The sequence below is a fragment of the Polypterus senegalus genome, chromosome 1, assembly GCF_016835505.1.
Source record: "Polypterus senegalus isolate Bchr_013 chromosome 1, ASM1683550v1, whole genome shotgun sequence".
NCBI classification, from domain to species: Eukaryota; Metazoa; Chordata; class Cladistia; order Polypteriformes; family Polypteridae; genus Polypterus; species Polypterus senegalus.
Window position 1 is genome coordinate 38,582,097 of NC_053154.1, and position 18,822 is coordinate 38,600,918.

At 36.8% G+C, this 18,822-nt stretch overlaps 1 protein-coding gene across 14 annotated transcripts in view; it reads right to left on the reverse strand.

Annotated features, from left to right (window-relative positions):
• Window positions 1-1,922: 1,922 nt before the first annotated feature.
• The window catches only part of LOC120525036 (E3 ubiquitin-protein ligase TRIM39-like), a 133,196-nt gene continuing 116,296 nt past the window's right edge, over window positions 1,923-18,822 (reverse strand). For 13 of the 14 annotated variants that reach the window (XM_039746993.1, XM_039747019.1, XM_039747092.1 and 10 more), the window contains 6 exons: window positions 15,469-15,510; window positions 10,098-10,124; window positions 9,192-9,215; window positions 5,069-5,095; window positions 4,955-4,981; window positions 1,923-4,793 (listed from right to left, as the gene is read on the reverse strand). In XM_039746993.1, coding sequence (XP_039602927.1) covers window positions 4,279-4,793; window positions 4,955-4,981; window positions 5,069-5,095; window positions 9,192-9,215; window positions 10,098-10,124; window positions 15,469-15,510 — 662 coding nt within the window. In that variant the 3' untranslated portion in view covers window positions 1,923-4,278. The remainder of the gene's footprint in view (window positions 4,794-4,954; window positions 4,982-5,068; window positions 5,096-9,191; window positions 9,216-10,097; window positions 10,125-15,468; window positions 15,511-18,822) is intronic. The other variant, XM_039747052.1, reaches the window with a different exon arrangement.

Consider the following 18,822-nt stretch of genomic DNA (forward strand, 5'->3'; position numbering starts at 1 on the left):
GCAACCTTTGGGATACCAGCCCAGCTCCTTAGCCTCAGAGCCACCACTCCACTCAAGGTTGAGGAAGAACAAAAAAAACCTGTAACAAAGTGGCTAAAACTAGAATAAGGGATAATTACCTCTGGCTGTCTTTAAAGTATTCTTTTGAACTGCCCTTGAAACCAGATTCACTTCTGTGTTGCTTGGATTTAACCTAAGGTCTGTAAACTTGTCATCTTTTTAAGAGGATCATTTCACAGAGTGAGTGAAAATTGACGAGTCGTTATAGAAAGTAATTGATCAAATATACTGAAACAGCCAAAGGGTAACAATGGTGCTGCTCTATTAGTGGAGAACAACATTGATAAAGGCCTGTCAGATGTTCCTCATAAGGTGAATTAGGTTTTTCTAATTTAAATAATGCAGGATAACATTTTTTGTTTCATCTATGGCAGGGGGTTAGATTTCGCATGACAGAATTCTATCAGTGTAGTATAATTTATCAAAACAGAATGCTCAAAAGGAGAAGGTGAAGGATTACTTTCAACAATCACATACAGATTAAATGTGTTTCGCTTCAATAATATTTGTATGTTTTCTTTCTTTAAAAAATAATTTTATTCATTATTTTTATTCTTTTTTGTTGTTGTTTTGTTTATAATTTCACCCTCTATTTATGTTTATTTATGTTTACAGGAATACTTTCATGTTGAAAAGGGCCACTGCAGTGCAACGATATTCTAATTGCTTACAATTATAATTTAGAGTGAAAAGCTTAAGGCTCTTTAATGTATCTGTAGTGAGGAAGGCAATCGGGCATTACTGAATTAATTCTTTTTTAATTATTTCTCTAAAATGGAATGAGGAGTCAAGTAAAATGACACCTTTCATTGGCAAACTAGAAAAGATTACAATGAGCAAGCTTGCATATTGTAATTCTTTTTAGTTAGCACATAAACGGTGTCATTTTACTTGACTTCTCACTACATTCATAATGGCTAACAAACTACAACATCCTAGTACTACAGACATCTAAAATGAAAAAAGTAAATGTTAATGAATAATATGTTGTTCTAAGATTATTTCAGTAAGGATGACAGATGTTTTAAGGCAAACATTTCTAGGTAAGGTAGCTCTACTCACTAATGGTGCAGTAAAGTGGTGAGATATCACATGTTGACTAGCACAGGCAAGTAAGAATTTCACTGAAATCTGTACATGTGACAATGACGGCTATAAAGCCATGTCAACTAAGGTCTGTACAGCTTCCCGCAGTATAGGGTCTCGCCATGTCTAATTTCTGCCCTGAAAGAATGAGTAAGAGTTCCATGTTGAAGACATAAAAATGGCAAAATCCATTTGTCACTGCGCATCATATTTGCAAGAGATAATCACAAGTATAACTAACAATGAACAACACATTTACGGGGAAGTGACAAAACTAAGACAAACAGTAATAACTTGTCTCCATCATTCACTCCCAAGTAATTAAATGTGTTTTTAAAAAAAAATACTTTTAGTTTCAACACTGCTTGTTCCTCTGTGAGCTTGACAGAACATTTATGATTTCCACCACAATAAATAATATGTTAACTATAATTGATACTGTAGAAAAAGTGAAACATTTCAACTCCCTGAAAAAGGAAAAATACTGTACAATGTTTACAATCAAAAATAAACCTTTGTGTTTCTTACTTCAGCCTTTTATGAAGGTTTTTCATAAATCATTTGTCCATCCATCCATCCATCCTGCTATATCCTAACTACAGGGTCATGGGGGTCTGCTGGAGCCAATCCCAGCCAACACATGGTGCAAGGCAGGAAAGAAACCCTGGGTAGGGTGCCAACCCACCGCAGTAAATCATTTATAAGTTATTAACTAGTAGAGTAACAGGTGTGACTGCTTAACCAAAAAAAGACAACAGAATTTGAGAACACTTGAGTAATTTAGAATTTAATTATTACTGTAGCATATCTTACAAAACAACATGATGCATGATACAAAATGATAATGAAATCGTCACCATCATTCTGTAATCTGTTATGGATACAGTCCTCGATATAAAATTACTTAATTCATGTAATTTAAAAGATTTCAACTCACATTTTTGCTATTTTATATTTTAAAAATTAAACAAAATAATTAACTATTTTATAATTTACAATTTAAAAATCACTTTTGCAACCAAACCACTCATATGATTCACATATCATATTAACATGCAGTAGGCAATGAGAAAGATCAACATGAAATCATTACTAGGTTGAATTACTAGGTATAAAATAGCAAATATATTTACATTTCCAATACAAAATGAACTATAAAGTGTTTTAACATATAAATGTTTCCTGACTTCTCATAAAAAGCTACCTGAAGTTCAGGCTGCACTATAATATTTCAGAAACAGTACAAATGCTTTAAAATGAATAAACATTTTTTTTTCCTTAGAGTTGTTGTCTGGCTCTTCATCTAGTCCAGCCAGTATCTCCTCAGGAACAAATATGGGTAAGAGATGCAGATTGCCTTTAGCAAAGTTTCTAATTTGTATATAGGGAAAACAATACATGCAACTGAAATATCAAGTTAGGAGTTTAATTGTCGAAAAGATGCAAATACATTGTTAATGTGCAGATTTGTACACTGTCTCAATCCCAAATATTTTACATAAATTAAAAATTGAGTATGTTAGAAAGGGTTAATAAAGGCACTTATCAGATGAGAGCTTCTTTGCCCCAAAATGCGTCCTACATTAGCTTTGCATTTTTTGTACTCACTGGGTGACTGAGCTGTTCACTATTGGAGGTATTTTGTGCCAACTGCAGCACAGAGCACAGCATACAATGATGTAACATAAGATTTATTTTCCATTGCAAATAAAGCTAGTGTAGATTTTCGAGTTTCTGTCAATTCCGACATGTTATAATATGTATAACTGCAGCACAGTAGTAAAACTGAATCTTAGATAGTGCCAGGACACTTTGTGCATTGGATCTCTGTAGGGTCACATTTTTGATGTATGGCTGTTCTGATTTGCAGATTAATGATGCTATAATTAGTTTAACATATTAAAGGAAGACTTATTGATGTACAGTATATAGGGATGTTCAGGAATAGGTACAGTATACTATACCAGTGCTGCAAGTACAGTTAAAATCTGCTAACTGACGGTTGAATATGTCATGATGATCTCTGAAGCGACCAAATTAAATTCATTGCATAGTTATATACATAACTTGTCTCAGAATGCAGTATAAAATAAGATTTTTTTTCATATGATCTAAACTCATTGGGTTTAGTTGAAATTAATAACAAGCAGAGGTGTCAAGGTAATTGACCAATGTCAATGTCTGAAATATCTAATGATATTTTATTTCTTTATTTCAAAAGCAAATGTAGGCAGGGATAAACAGGAACAGTAAAATGAAAAACAATTTCTATATACAAGTTAACATAAGGCCCTGTACTTATGGCACATAGTAACAAACAGATATTCATGAATGACAATGACTACTTAATACACTGAGTGTAGGGAGAAATTACTATAGCAGATAAAATAAATAATTCAAAACAATTCCTACAGAAACTTAAACAAATCTTATTAGTTGAAACATCCAATATAGTCTAAAATGTTCAATGAGACCAAATACTAAATACCAATTTTAATTTCATTTTGTTTAAATTATTTTTAGACAACACTCTTATTCTTATATAGACTTAGACTACATGGGGAGATTTCAGAATTTACATTGACATACACATGTATCTATGTGCAGATATATATATTAATAATTATATTCAAAACTACTCTGCATTAATATTTGTTAAAATCATCTCATATCCAAAAATATTGTAGGCAGCAAATCTACTTAAACTGTACATTATTACTACAGATGTTACAAAAAAAATGAAATATCTTGTTAGATTTAGTTTACATAAAAATAACTGTCTGGCTAATAAAAAAACTACTTTGATAGACTTAACGTCATAATAAAAAACAAATGTAAATGGCCACCAAATATTAAAGAGCTTATCTGAAACAGGGCAACAACATTTTGCTTCACATATTCAGCATCCTTGCTTTGGAAACTACGTGTGTCTAATCACTGTGTGTGTGGAGCCTGCATGTTCTCGTCATGTCTTCTTGCTCTTCCTTTGGGATTTTATGTTTTTTCTGGCGTTTACAAAATATATGTGCTTTAGTTAATTAGCAGTTCTACAATGGTGAGTGATTACAAGTGTGGGTCCTGCGATGCCTTGACACCTCAGGTTCATTTTAATATTTGAAACAGAGGCACAGATCATAAGTTCATCAAATCTGTGTTATGCTCATTTTTTTTGATGATCAGAGGACCTCTGTCATGTAATCCTGGACTGAAAACAGGATATAATGTTTGAGACTGTTTAATCTCAAATCTTTGAATGCGTTGTTTGACCTCTGTATTGTAAAAGGACATGTAATTCCCATTCAGGTATACTCCCACCTTTCTGGGTTTTTCGTTTTGAAGTGTAATGACTTTATTGGAGACAGCTTCAAGGCTCTTTCCCTTACACAGCCGAATGATCCAAAATCCACCTTCTGGAGTATCAGGAATGCATTTGCTTTCTCTTTTGCTCTCAGATGCCACTCCAATCGCCCAGCTGCTTTTCTCACCAACTTCCACTTCCCAGTAGTGACTCCTTCCAGGTGACAAGGCAGCCCCTGTAATGCAGGGCCAGTTGTCTTGTCCTTGTGTATTTTGTGACAACCTAACATGTAATGAATCTGCAGACTCAGAAATGTCAAGGTGTTCTGCTTCGGGCAGGCTTATGTCAGCTGTAAAGAGAATGGAGCAAAATCCAGGAAATAAATGTACAAATGAAAGACAAAAAAATACACTGTAAAGTAAAGCAATTATACAAATCAGTTAGAAACACTTATTTTATACATGAATCATAATTAAAAGATAATATATTATTCAAAATTGCACAGTTTACCTTCATTTTTCAGATATGAATCCCACACTGGTTAAAAGAGAGTGAAATATTAGTTCAGCAGGAATGTCATTAGCAGTCGCCACAAACAGTTAAAAGCAGAATGTCAAACCATACCTGAGTTAAGAACGATTCCTTTTTCCTCTAGGAAGAATTAGAAGAGAAAAAAAGTCAATATCAAGTTTTATCTAACAATCTATCTACTAGACACTGCATTCCTATTGGAAGTTTGTGAAAGGTGAAGAATAATAACTGTAAATGTTTACAAGATAACTTTGAAATGACAAGCTTGCAAGGAATAAGCCAAAATAAAATCAATAATAAATTAAGCATTGCTCACTTTAATTCTAAAAGAGTTAGAAGTAAATCAAACAAATAACAGCTATATGTAAATGTAATGTTAGAGCAATTAAAGGAAGTTAACTGAATCCTAAAGATGGGGATGAGTATAACTTAAATACTGTAGAGGCATATTATTTAGAAAAAGTCTAAGAAGATGTGGAGGCCTCCCAATTTATGTAAGAGAAATGTTACACTATATAAATGTTATTTTAAACAGGTGTCTGCTTTCCCCGGTGATAAACTAACTGGTTCTAAAATATGGCATAATTTACTATTTCTATTTAGAAAATATTTAATTTCTAATAGCATCTATAGTGGAATGGAACAACAAAGTAGCTGCCAAAACTGCTAACTTCTTCTTGTACTAGTTCTGGCCTGTGGGATTTCCTCAGGTAACTAAGGAAGAAAAGGCATTGGTGAGCCTTCTTAATATTTACTCCAAGAAATGTAAACAACTCGTAATTTCTGCCTTTTTAATCCTAGCAGCTTTTTTCTCTCTTTAAATTTCCAAACTGTTTCTTATCTCTCAAATACTCCTTGTAGATACTGATAGATCATTGACTTCCTCTTCTCAGCTCGTGGGCTGTGATCTAGTGACGCATTGCTTCTTCTGTGCCAGAGTATTTAAAGTCTGCAGCCCACCAACTCAGTGTTTAACTTATGTAAAACACTAGGGGTAAAAACGCTTGTAGATCTTTATATAGACAACATATCATTTAATAATCTATATAACAAAAGTCCGTGTTCCTTTTGGCTGTATAGCCGCCCCGTAGAAAAGCCCCAGTCCGTTCCCTCTCAGAATTCCTGCTTACCCCCCGCCGTTCTTTCCCCTTTGCTTTTATTTTTCCTGTTCCCGAAAATCTTTTCAAAACAAAAGTAAAGAAATAGACAGAGCGTCACATTAACGTCTTCTCCCCTCTGCCTATTAAATAATCAATAAAATGAAACAAAAAAAATCACGAAAGAAACAGAAACCACAACCTACCCTTACAGCGTCCACCGTGCTTAATTAACGCCCGTACTACAACAGATTATATAGTTCATATACTATTAACTATTGCAGAGGTCACTAACAGGCGGACCTCGGTCCGCATCCGGACCGCAAAGCTGTCTCATACGGACCTTGACTTACAGCCAAAACAAAAGGTTATCATTTAAACATGATGGGGCGCTTCTATTTTTATCCGGCGCAGCTTTTGTAATCTTTACGGTAATAGTGAGGCAATACACAGTATACGCGCTAAGCCATTTCACGTGATACCTCTCATCCAATCAAGTCTGCGGATTCTAGTCGGTGAACGTTGTTTTACGAATCCATGTACGCAAACAGAGAAGGGATTTTTCAGAGATACGGTCGAAAAGAAGAAAGATAGTGAAACGTGTGTTAGAGGCAAGGTCAGGAACCGAAACGTTCGAAAGAAATGTAGCGATAAAAATAAAGACTACTGAGAGATACTGTGAGACTGTGCTGGATAAAGAAGAGACGAGTGACACGGCGAAAGGGACAGAAATATACGGAGCAAATGGCGCTCTCTAAAAGAAGGAAAGTGGACAGCGAAAATAGGGTATTTAATCCAGAATGGACAAACTCATTTCTGTTCATACTTCCCACTGGAAACACTAAACCTGTGTGTCTCATATGTTCAGAAACCGTGGCACTTGTAAAAAGTGCCAATGTGAAATGACATTATGAGACGAAGCATAAAGATTTTGAACGAACATACCCACTCAAATCTGAAGTGAGATCACAAAAAATCATTAGTCTCAGAGGCCAATATGACCAGTCCACCAGGATCCTGAGCCACACATTCACTGCCCAACAACGTGCTCAGGAGTGCTCCCTCAGAGTTGCTTGGATTTTGGGACAACACAGAAAGCCATTTACAGATGGAGGGGTTGTCAAAGAATGCATGAGTGCAGTAGCTGAAACATTACTTGAGGGAAAACAAAAGCAAGAGCTATGTGAAAAAATAAATCAAATACCCATGTCAGCAACATCTGCCACATGTCTATGAGAATGGCTCTGACTCCATTCAAGCCCAGGTTTAAAACCCTGGCAGGACAAGCTAGAGCTCAATTCTCTCACTGAGCAAAAAAGTGTGGCAATGAATATAAGAGGGGAAGAAAATGGGCATTTAAACCTGTTACATTGTTAAGATGTGTTGAGATTTGTTATCTGTGAAATTGGTTGAGACTTGAGTCAAAACGTGAAACAGAAAAGGGGAAATGTTAAGCTTTTTCTCCATTCCTTTTGTATTCTTCTGAAGTTTAGCACTTTATTTAAGCATGCACAGTTTTCATAATTTATTTTTGTCTTATTTTAAAGTGCAGCCCTACTTTTGTTTATTAAATTAAAGAAGAAATTATACACTGACAGAACAAAAAAGTACATATTTGCAGTCATACATAAATGTTCAGTTCTGTGTTTGAAAATAAATATTGTCAAAAGGATTATGAATTGTACTAAACTAATTTGATTTGAAAGTCTAGTATTAATTACATGCAGATGTTGATACAACTACTAGGCTACTTAAATAGACATGATACTAAATAGTTAGACAACATGATCTTCAGACGGACCGGACCTTTGCTTCAAGAAATTTTCTCTGACTGGACCTCGATAGATTTTAGTTGAAGACCCCTGATTTACAGGGATCAACTCTTTTGGGGAAGTTCATAACAAAAAAAAAAAATAAATTCAATTATAAATAACATGTGCACTTGAGTATTTCGAGCCCTGCGTCTGAGTTGGATGGTACCCCTGGTCACCAATTCGTGTGTTTCACTATGCCCACTATGCCTTTCCGTCTTCAGCTACCCGTGTGCACTTGTACGGAAGAGACCTTATGGAACAATGCCAAAACGAAACGCTACTAAACCTGCTGCTGCAAGAGAGGACACATTACAGCGTTATCACGAAGCAAAGCGGCAAAGGCGTGACAGTCGCTCGCAAGAAACGGACACTCAGCATTCACACAGATTAGCTCAACGACGCGTCTCTGCCGCACAACGAAAGGCAACTGAAACCCTACAGAGAGAAGACAGATTACGCCGTGATCGCGAAAGAAAGAGGCAAAAGCGTGCCAATGAGACACCCGACGAGAGGTCCTTACGATTGAGTCCTTCAACTGTGGTCATCCAACGCGCAGCGTAGCGCGCGCCAAGTTGCTAGTAATAATAATAATAATTCTTCACATTTATATGTTTGTGTTTAGTTTCCCAGCTACACACTTTTTTCCTATACAATATGCAAATTAAGATGCTGCAGATGTTCTACCAGACGGTTGTGGCGAGTGCCCTCTTCTACGCGGTGGTGTGCTGGGGAGGCAGCATAAAGAAGAGGGGCGCCTCACGCCTGGACAAACTTGTTAAGAAGTCAGGCTCTATTGTAGGAGTAAAGTTGGACAGTTTAACATCTGTGGCAGAGCGACGGGCACTAAGCAAACTCCTGTCAATCATGAATAATCCACTGCATCCACTGAACAGTGTCATCTCCAGACAGAGGAGGAGCTTCAGTGACAGACTTTTGTCACCATCCTGCTCCACTGACAGACTGAGGAGATCGTTCCTCCCCCACACTATGCGACTCTTCAATTCCACCCGGGGGAGTAAATGCGAACATTAATTTTATTTTATTTTTTTTCATTTTATTACTATTTAATTTAATATTGTTTCTTTGTATCAGTATACTGCTGCTGGATTATGTGAATTTCCCCTTGGGATTAATAAAGTATCTATCTATCTATCTATCTATCTAATTATACATTTTGTTAAAAGAATCCAACCTGACCTACCACATTTTGCACCCATATCAACCCCATACACCTTACTGGTTAGTTTTGATGAAATGGTTAGTTGTGATGACTCAGATAGCATAAAAATATTTTAAAGAACCTACCCTTTAAAGATCCTAGGGAATATTCTGAAAGGGACTTTCCAATTGGCATCTCAGAAAAGAAGCAGAACTCAGCCATAGATAGAATATACTCTAGTTCAATATGTGCCAAGCATTCCATAATTCAGCTAAAAATTTTCCATAGATCATATTTATCTAATGTTAAATTGTCTAAAATGTACCCAGGGTAAGATCCAACCTGAGAGCCCTTCCATCTAGCTCCTGTCTCATTTGGCTTTCTCTTTTGGAAATTCACTAAATTGACATACTGTAATTTTGGACAATCTTTACACACTAATCAAACTGCCTTGGTATCACAATCATTTCTTATCAATTAATGGCAATATTTGGTGTGTTCTCAGACAAAATAAAGGGCATACTGAGAAATCGATCTTGCTCAGCTGAAAGAATCCCAACCCACATTTTATATTATTTGAAATTTCTCAAATAAAAAATGTCCAATTCTGTCTTACAGGATATGTCTAAAAGTTTTTTTAGAACATAGCAGGAATTCATTACTACTTTAGGCCAAGCACACAAGGTCTATGAATTGTTTTCCTATATTTAAAAAGTTACTTTTTTCTGTCATTGTCAGCACATTAATTTCAAATTTGGCAGTCCAGCACCTTTTATTCTTTTTTATGGATGGCACCAGCCATGTACAGTACTTTCTAAAAGATATTACTACCACTTTTCTTGGATAAACACAGTTCTGAACCGTATACATTAGGCAAATAATGTATAGAAAATTAACATGGTTCCTTCTGTTTAATTTTTATGTTGCATATACTTTAAATTAAATAGATATGTGGATAATCCCATTCAATTAAACATACATAAATAACACAGGGTCAAACTTGCAGTGGCAGCTTTAGGGGCAAAACAGTAAAAAAGTCCAAATTATCTTACCTACTTCATTCACAATTTGAATTGATTCTGAGAAAGAAAACAAGCAAAACAGATGTCTGTTATCATTCATTTACATTTACATAGGTATTGATTAAAACAAAAATAACTATTTCAGCTACATATGTTAATTATTACATAATGAAGACAAATAATTAAAGAAAAATAGCATTGTTTCTCTTAAATATATCTTTTTTAGCTCCAAAATGAGAATTGAGTATTCACAAAATAAGTATTAAAATTAAATGTTATTTGTTCTGCCGTGGGCTGGCACCCTGCTCCTGCCCTGTGTTGGTTGGGATTGGCTCAAGCAGACCCCCGTGAACCTGTGTTAGGATATAGTGGGTTGGAGAATGGATGGATCGATGTTAGTTGTTTATATTGTGCCTACTGAAAGAGCAACGTTTGTTTTGATAGAAGGGGGGCTAATTTACTGAATTAGTACATGATAGTACAGATTATCCAACATAATTATTTTTTGACTATTGCATGTACAGTATATTAAACTGGTCTCTATTGATGGAATGGATCCTGAAGAGAGAATTTGATACAATAGATAACAGGATTCTCATTATCCACCTTAGTCAATGTATGGGTCATTGTAGTAGTGTAGTAGTGATGGCTTCAATACTAGACAGACAGAACTTTATTTCTCCCCTCTTATACGGGGTGGGGGAGGGAAACAGGAAATTTTCAATTGACGTTCAATGCACAAATAAACACATTACAAAATGCATTTAATGATGACATGTATTGTACAGGATATGCAATTAATGATGGTAATCAATATTCATTTTATGTTTTGAAGAAAACATCATAAAGATGTTGTCCATTTCTCCATACACATTCTGACAGCTTGTTGTGGAAATTCTACATTGTTCGACGTAACATGTCAAGAGGAATGCCAGTGATTTCCTCTTCAGTCCACCTTTTTAGTTCAGCAATGGTTGCAGGACGTGTGTGGTACACATGGCTTTTAAGATGACCCCACAGAAAAAAAATCACAAACAGTGATGTAAGTGCATGAGCAGATGGGATACGATCATGATGTCCTAACTGGTAATGATACAGAAATTCCCTTTGTGCAGCAGTCACACTATCATCATTCTTATAAAAGGTTTGTTGTAAGTTCAGTTTCTACATCTATTGTGACTAGCAGGATGCGTAGCAGCATCCCAAACCCCTAAACACAACTATACCATACAGTCAAGTTCAAACAGAAGATTTTTTATTTTTTTATTTTACAATACCTCCAAATCCTTTCCACAATGGTACAAAACAAAATCTTTGTATCTTCTTCCACTAATACAAATCTTGTTTCCTTCCACACCTCCCATGTCGTCTCATCCACTCTCTTCCCGAATCGGACTCATACTCATGAGTCATACAGGAAACTTAGCTTCTTTTATGCTGGACCAGGGAGTACTTCTGGTGCCGCTACATCACATCCAGGAAGCGCTTCCAGGTCAGGAGGATGTTCTTTAAAGTGGGGATGGTCTGTTCCTGCAGCTTCCCCTGGCTGCACCCTTGGACTACAACAGGGCTATCTCATGGGACTGTAGTTCCCAGCCTACCCTGCGAGTATCCATGCAGTTACAGTAGCCCAGGAAGACTGGAACCTATTTTATAGAGGGAGCAAATAGTCCAGGTGATTATTCTCCCCCTGTCCTTCTGTTAAACTGGCCTCCTAGCCATGTAAGAAACCTTGAGCCATCTCAGCTTGAGCGCCAGCCAATGCCTGGTATCCATGGCAGCAGTAAGCTTTAAGTCAAAGAATAAGATTGTTAAAGTCATCCTCTAAGGAGTGTGGTTTAACTACCTCTATTACTTTACATTTGCCTTCTGAAACTGAATGGCTGCCTCAGTAAAAAGACCTGAAACTGAGCGTTTTAAACAGTGCGTCCTGATGAGACTTTTTGTGCTCAGCAATGTAATGTTTACAGACAAATAAGTTCTTGGTATGTAAATTAATGGACAGAACTATAATAAAAGATATACAATATAACACCTTTGATACTGCAGTTAGATCTGTGTGTAAGAGTTACATTACCTTGTGGAGTATGAATTAGTATAACAGAGCTGGGAAATTAACCGGGCTTGAGATGTATTATTAAAAAAGTGGTTCAAAAAGGAGGTGCATAAATGATTCATGACAAAATGTTTGATATTGTAACCACAAGAGAAAGCAAAATAATGTTCAATGCACGCACATATTGGTGTGTAACGTGGCATTTTGCGTGTAAATGTGTCAGCTTAGTAAACTCAATCTTTGAATTTTGATTTATGTGGGAAAATTATTAAAATCTCAAGGAATTAATTAAAAAATTCTACACAGTGGCAGCGTGGCAGACAAAAAAGGTGGAACAGATGCAGATGAAAAGACCTTAGTCAGCAAGGCAAGGGAAGCATTTATCCAATTGAGGAACATTTGGAACTCCAAGGAGTTTGGCCAAGCTACCAAGCTTTGTTAATTCAATACAAATGTCAAGTTTGTGCTATTATATGGGACAGAGACATTGAAAACAACAAAGGATCACTTCGCGGAATAACCCAGACCTTCATCAATTACTGCCTATGCCATATACTGTGGATTCACTGGCCAGAGACCATCAGCAATATGGAGCTGTGGTAGAAAACCCAGCAGTGCCCCATAGAGGAGGGTATCCTGAAGAGGAGGTGGGGGAGCCTCCTGGGGCCCCAGCCACAAAAAACATGGAACATCACTCTACTCTAGAACAGACAGACATTATTCATTTTGCCAGGATGGAACCCAAATCCTTCCTTAGTGAATGACTTTCAGACATTCTTACTGCCAGCTAAAAAGTCTCAGTTTTTTGCAATGGGTCTCCCTTTGAAATGTAGCATGTTGAGCCATATCTGATAAAATGGTTGATACCATACCATGTAATAACCAGGGACATCTCTTTTCAAGGCACAAAATGGAGCTCAAGTCCTGAACAAAGGACTGTAAATCAAGACCTGTATACTTTGCTATAAAAATCGTGTAACTCCCTAAACTAACTACTTTTCTTTCACTATGCTACAGCTTAAACTAGCCATAAATTGGCTGGCCACAGCCAAAACTCAAAGCTGATAGGTTGTGGCCACAACAGAGATTGAAGCAATCCCTTTACTCCAGGCAGCAACTGCGCTGGACAGGAAGTGTGGAATGTGTTTTCTTTGCTAACGATGGTTGCTGACTGATCACCAGCTGACCTAGAAGGCAGAACTTTGTTCGCATCAGAGGATACTTTGTGTGAAACCCTTGAAGAGAAACTGCAGTACCACTTGCTACCAGAAGGTGTGACCAAAGGCAAAGAAGGAGGCCTCCTAAACAAAGAAAAAAAGCATGCTGAAAATCCTTCCACATGTCTAGGTAAAGCCAAGCAGGAAAGGAATAAAGCACCTCTCACCTTAAACCATAAGTATAAATTACTTTGATTTCGGATGATGGATTGAAGGTCAGAAGTCCACATGACCATCATCATCAAGTTCTTCCATGTGATGCCTGAAAACCATGAGGACTGATTGAGATCATTTATATGCTTATTAGTGTGAATGCCTAGAGAGGGCTGGGTAATCTCATGGCCTGGAACCTTTGCAGATTTTGTATTTTTCTCCAGCCATCTGGAGTTTTTTAAATTTTTTCTATCCTCCCTGGCCATCGGACCTTACTTTCATTCTATGTTATTTAGTATTGCCTAATTTTATTTTTTATATTTTGTGTTTTTTCTCTTTCTTCATCCTTTGTATGAAAATGAGCTATATAAATAAATATTGTTGTCGTTGAGGACTATTAATTGCAATTTAATAGACAGGACAAAGCTAGCTAATGTATTATGGTACTAGTATAAATGTAACTGAAAGATAATACCCTTATGGAGGATAAGTTCCGGCATTGTGTTGTAAGTTTCTTCCTAAGCCCAGTCACGAAGTGCAGCAGCATTTCACAGGTATGCACACTCTCTCACACACACAGACAGAAAGAGAGAGAAAGAGAGAGAGCGTGTGTGTGGGTACTAGCTGCTGTGAGCAAATGAACGCCACTTGCAGACAACAGAAACGTCATAACCAGCCAGTGAACTTATCCATCTTAACCTCATGAATTGAATAATCACAATTCAAAAGTTATGGGCATTTTCATATAAAAGAGGAACGTTCAATCGAAGCCATATGATAGAATTGACAAGTTATATGCCTTTTTTATTGTAGAGAAAATGTTAAACTAAGATTTTGTAAGTGTATGTTTTCTGTTGTTTGTTAGTCTTTTGTCTCCCATGTTGCTAATTTTTTGTCCTATTGACCAGGTAAGGGTCCCATTTTCTCCTGGGTGATATATTTACTTGTCTCCTGTTATTTTTATGTAATAAATAAATGTTATTATTTTGTTAATTTCAAGAAGTGTGTCTGGGTTGGAGGAATTATTACATTTTAAACCACAACAGAGGAAGTGAAAGTGTTAATATAGACTTTGGCTGATTTATGAACCTTGTTCATAAAATGTACGAATCTCTTTATATTTCTGGCATCAAACCAAAAGATGAAACAGAGATCCTATACTCCGTTATCTGCATTAATTTGCCGGACCTGGGAAGGGCAAGTGAAATCACTTTCATCTCTATACAATACATTTAAAACAATGGTACACTTAAATACCAACAGAAATAACATATAGACATGAAAAACAATAATTCAAAATTAAGAAAAACAACAATAAAAAATAACATTCACAAAACTTCAAAAGGATTAATGACAGGTAGGAATCACAGGCAAATGGTCATTGATGGCCTATGGTCCCAGAACAAAGGGCCTAAGTAAGGAAGTGGTCTATGCAGTTTTGATCACGATTAGTGACACTAAGCCTTTTGTAGCCTTTTGATTTAGACAATGTTACTTTTAAAGAATAAAAATCTAGTACTGACTCTATACAAAATCAGAAAGTAATCTTTTTAAGCAAGTTTAATTCTGTGCTGTTTAACAGTAAATTGCTAATTGTTCTAAGAATTGGTCTGTTTATGGGTCCAAATATTAGGTTAATCTTTTTAATTATACTCCAATGTTTACGCCTGTGCCCTCTGTTCTTCAACAGCCTTGACCTTTCTCCATTCAGGAATACACCTTCTTGCTTATTTAACCCAAGTCCACATCATAAGAGCTGTCAAATGTACTGCACATTTATGGATTTCTTTCTGGGTTCAAAATATTTGTTATCTTAAAGTACGCCTTGGGAGTTGACTTTACATCAGTACTACTGTCTAATCATCACTTGCTATGATGAAGGTTTTACTTTTATGCATCCTAACTTTTATTTTGAGTAGCAAACATCTTCATGGTTAAGAATATAAGTAAGACTGGAAGATATTTAAATATGTACCTTGTTTTATCTTTAAACACTTCGTATTTGTACATTTATCATCTGAAAAAGGAAAAATATTTAAATTAATGTCATTGCTCAGTTAGTCATTTGATCAGTCATAAATACTGAAATAAAAGTAATCCCTTTTCTTTCCAAATCTTTACATGATCAGAAAACAAACAAAAAGACTTTTCTCACTAGAAAATGCAAGAATGCTTACATTAATCTATAAACCATTTTGGCAGAATGTTCTTTCAGTTTGTTGTAAAATTTCAACTTGACTTTAAGTAATAGCACTTATTTGTTGGAGGAAAGTCATATAAAAGCAATGAACAGAAAAAGCAGTAAAGTTACATGCCAAAGCAGGCTTTTAAAATATTTGGTTATATTTTATCACTGTTTTGAAATTACAGACACATACTTCCAGTTGGCTTTGTCAGATTGTGCAGCAGTTGTCTATTTCTTGTTCATCAGAGATTATCCTGCACCGTGTTAGCCACCCATCCCTCACTGAGCTGTGGCCCTACTTCAGTTTTAGGCAAAGCTGTTTAGTCTTGGTTTATTTTTGTTTCACTGCTGTTCTAGTAAGATATTGGATGTCTTCAGTCTGCCCAGTCACCCATACAGCCAGAAGGTGGCGGCATCTCGTTCACCTGAAGAGGTAACTGAGGTCCATGTTTTTCTAGGTATTTTTAGCCAACAGCTAGCTGGTAGCTGCCTTGTTTGTATACTGTCAATAAAACCAGCAAATTGATGGCTTTTTGAGGTGGTAGCAATCCTAAACAGCAGCTGCTTTGTTCTGTTTTCTAACTGCCTGTTACTTTTGTGAAGCAGGTCTTTTAAAGGATTGCACTAAACAAGCCTGGAAGCACCCTATTCAACTCAGTCCTAGCTTTCCACTCTAAAAAAATAATGTTAAAATATATTGTACTTCTTGATTACAACCACTTGTTCTGTTGCTGGACCATGATTGTGTTTATCTATGGCAGGGGTGCCCAATACATCGATCGAGATCGACCGGTAGATCGTGAAGGTAGTGCAGGTAGATCGCGTTGCATTCAAAAAACATTTTTTTAAATGTTAGTCTATCATATATCTTCCCTATGGCATTTGCCACTTGATTGACATACAGGGCGGCCAGTCTGAGATCTCTTTTTTTCTAACACACTGGTCATCCCGCACTCACGATCAAATGCGCGAGCTACTGCAAAACTCCAGCTGTGATCTAGTTAGCCTTCCAGTTTATATTGACTAAAGAAGGGATTTAAAAAAAATTGTTTGGGGAGGGTAAGGGCTGAATGTGGAATTGGAAGAGGATTTTTCTTCTCACAATGTCACAATCGAAGTGCGCTTGTCTGACGCACGAGGTTCGATCCCCGATGAGGGGTGCAGTGGTGTGTGTACGACTGATGAGCCCAAAATAGGGCAAAACACATGTCGCGTACTCTTTACATTATTTGACAGTTAACTATGTAACATTCTATGATCTGCTTCTCGCAACTGAGAGGGCACCCGTGGAGGATGTTTGGCGACTTGCAGACCAACCACACGCGCTACCTGGTAGGTAACCACCTATACAATCAGATTGTGATTCAGACTTCGAATGCTATATATACAAACCGGATTCCAAAAAAGTTGGGACACTATACAAATCATGAATAAAAACTGAATGCAATGATGTGGAGGTGCCAACTTCTAATATTTTATTCAGAATAGAACATAAATCACGGAACAAAAGTTTAAACTGAGAAAATGTATCATTTTAAGGGAAAAATATGTTGATTCAGAATTCATGGTGTCAACACTGTGTGGCATCTCCCCTTCTTCTTACAACACTCAACAGACGTCTGGGGACCGAGGAGACCAGTTGCTCAAGTTTAGAAATAGGAATGCTCTCCCATTCTTGTCTAATACAGGCCTCTAACTGTTCAATCGTCTTGGGCCTTCTTTGTCGCACCTTCCTCTTTATGATGCGCCAAATGTTCTCTATAGGTGAAAGATCTGGACTGCAGACTGGCCATTTCAGTACCCGGATCCTTCTCCTACGCAGCCATGATGTTGTGATTGATGCAGAATGTGGTCTGGCATTATCTTGTTGAAAAATGCAGGGTCTTCCCTGAAAGAGATGACGTCTGGATGGGAGCATATGTTGTTCTAGAACCTGAATATATTTTTCTGCATTGATGGTGCCTTTCCAGACATGCAAGCTGCCCATGCCACACGCACTCATGCAACCCCATACCATCAGAGATGCAGGCTTCTGAACTGAGCGTTGATAACAACTTGGGTTGTCCTTGTCCTCTTTGGTCCGGATGATATGGCGTCGCAGATTTCCAAAAAGAACTTTGAATCGTTACTCGTCTGACCACAGATCAGTCTTCCATTTTGCCACACTCCATTTTAAATGATCCCTGGCCCAGTGACAATTCCTGAGCTTGTGGATCTTGCTTAGAAATGGCTTCTTCTTTGCACTGTAGAGTTTCAGCTGGCAACATCGGATGGCACGGTGGATTGTGTTCACTGACAATGGTTTCTGGAAGTATTCCTGAGCCCATTCTGTGATTTCCTTTACAGTAGCATTCCTGTTTGTGGTGCAGTGTCGTTTAAGGGCCGGAGATCACGGGCATCCAGTATGGTTTTACGGCCTTGACCCTTACGCACAGAGATTGTTCCAGATTCTCTGAATCTTCGGATGATGTTATGCACAGTTGATGATGATAGATGCAAAGTCTTTGCAATTTTTGCTGGGTAACACCTTTCTGATATTGCTCCACTATCTTTCTGCGCAACATTGTGGGAATTGGTGATCCTCTACCCATCTTGGCTTCTGAGAGACACTGCCACTCTGAGAAGCTCTTTTATACCCAATCATGTTGCCAATTGACCTAATTAGTGTTAATTGGTCTTCCAGCTCTTTGTTATGCTCAAATTTACTTTTTCCAGCCTCTTATTGCTACTTGTCCCAACTTTTTTGGGATTTGTTGACACCGTGAAATTTTGAATCAACATATTTTCCTTTAAAATGATACATTTACTCGGATTAAACGTTTGATCTGTCATCTACGTTCTATTACAAATAAAATATTGACATTTGCCATCTCCACATCATTGCATTCAGTTTTTATTCACAATTTGTTTAGTGTCCCAACTATTTTGGAATCCAGTTTGTATATATATATATATATATATATATATATATATATATATATATATATATATATATAGTATATATATAGTATATATATAGTATATATATATAGTATATATAATGTAGGTAGATCATTTGGACCTGGTCATTTTAAAGGTAGCTTGCAAGCCAAAAAAGTGTGGGCACCCCTGATCTATACTTCTGTCACTCAAGCATAACATCTG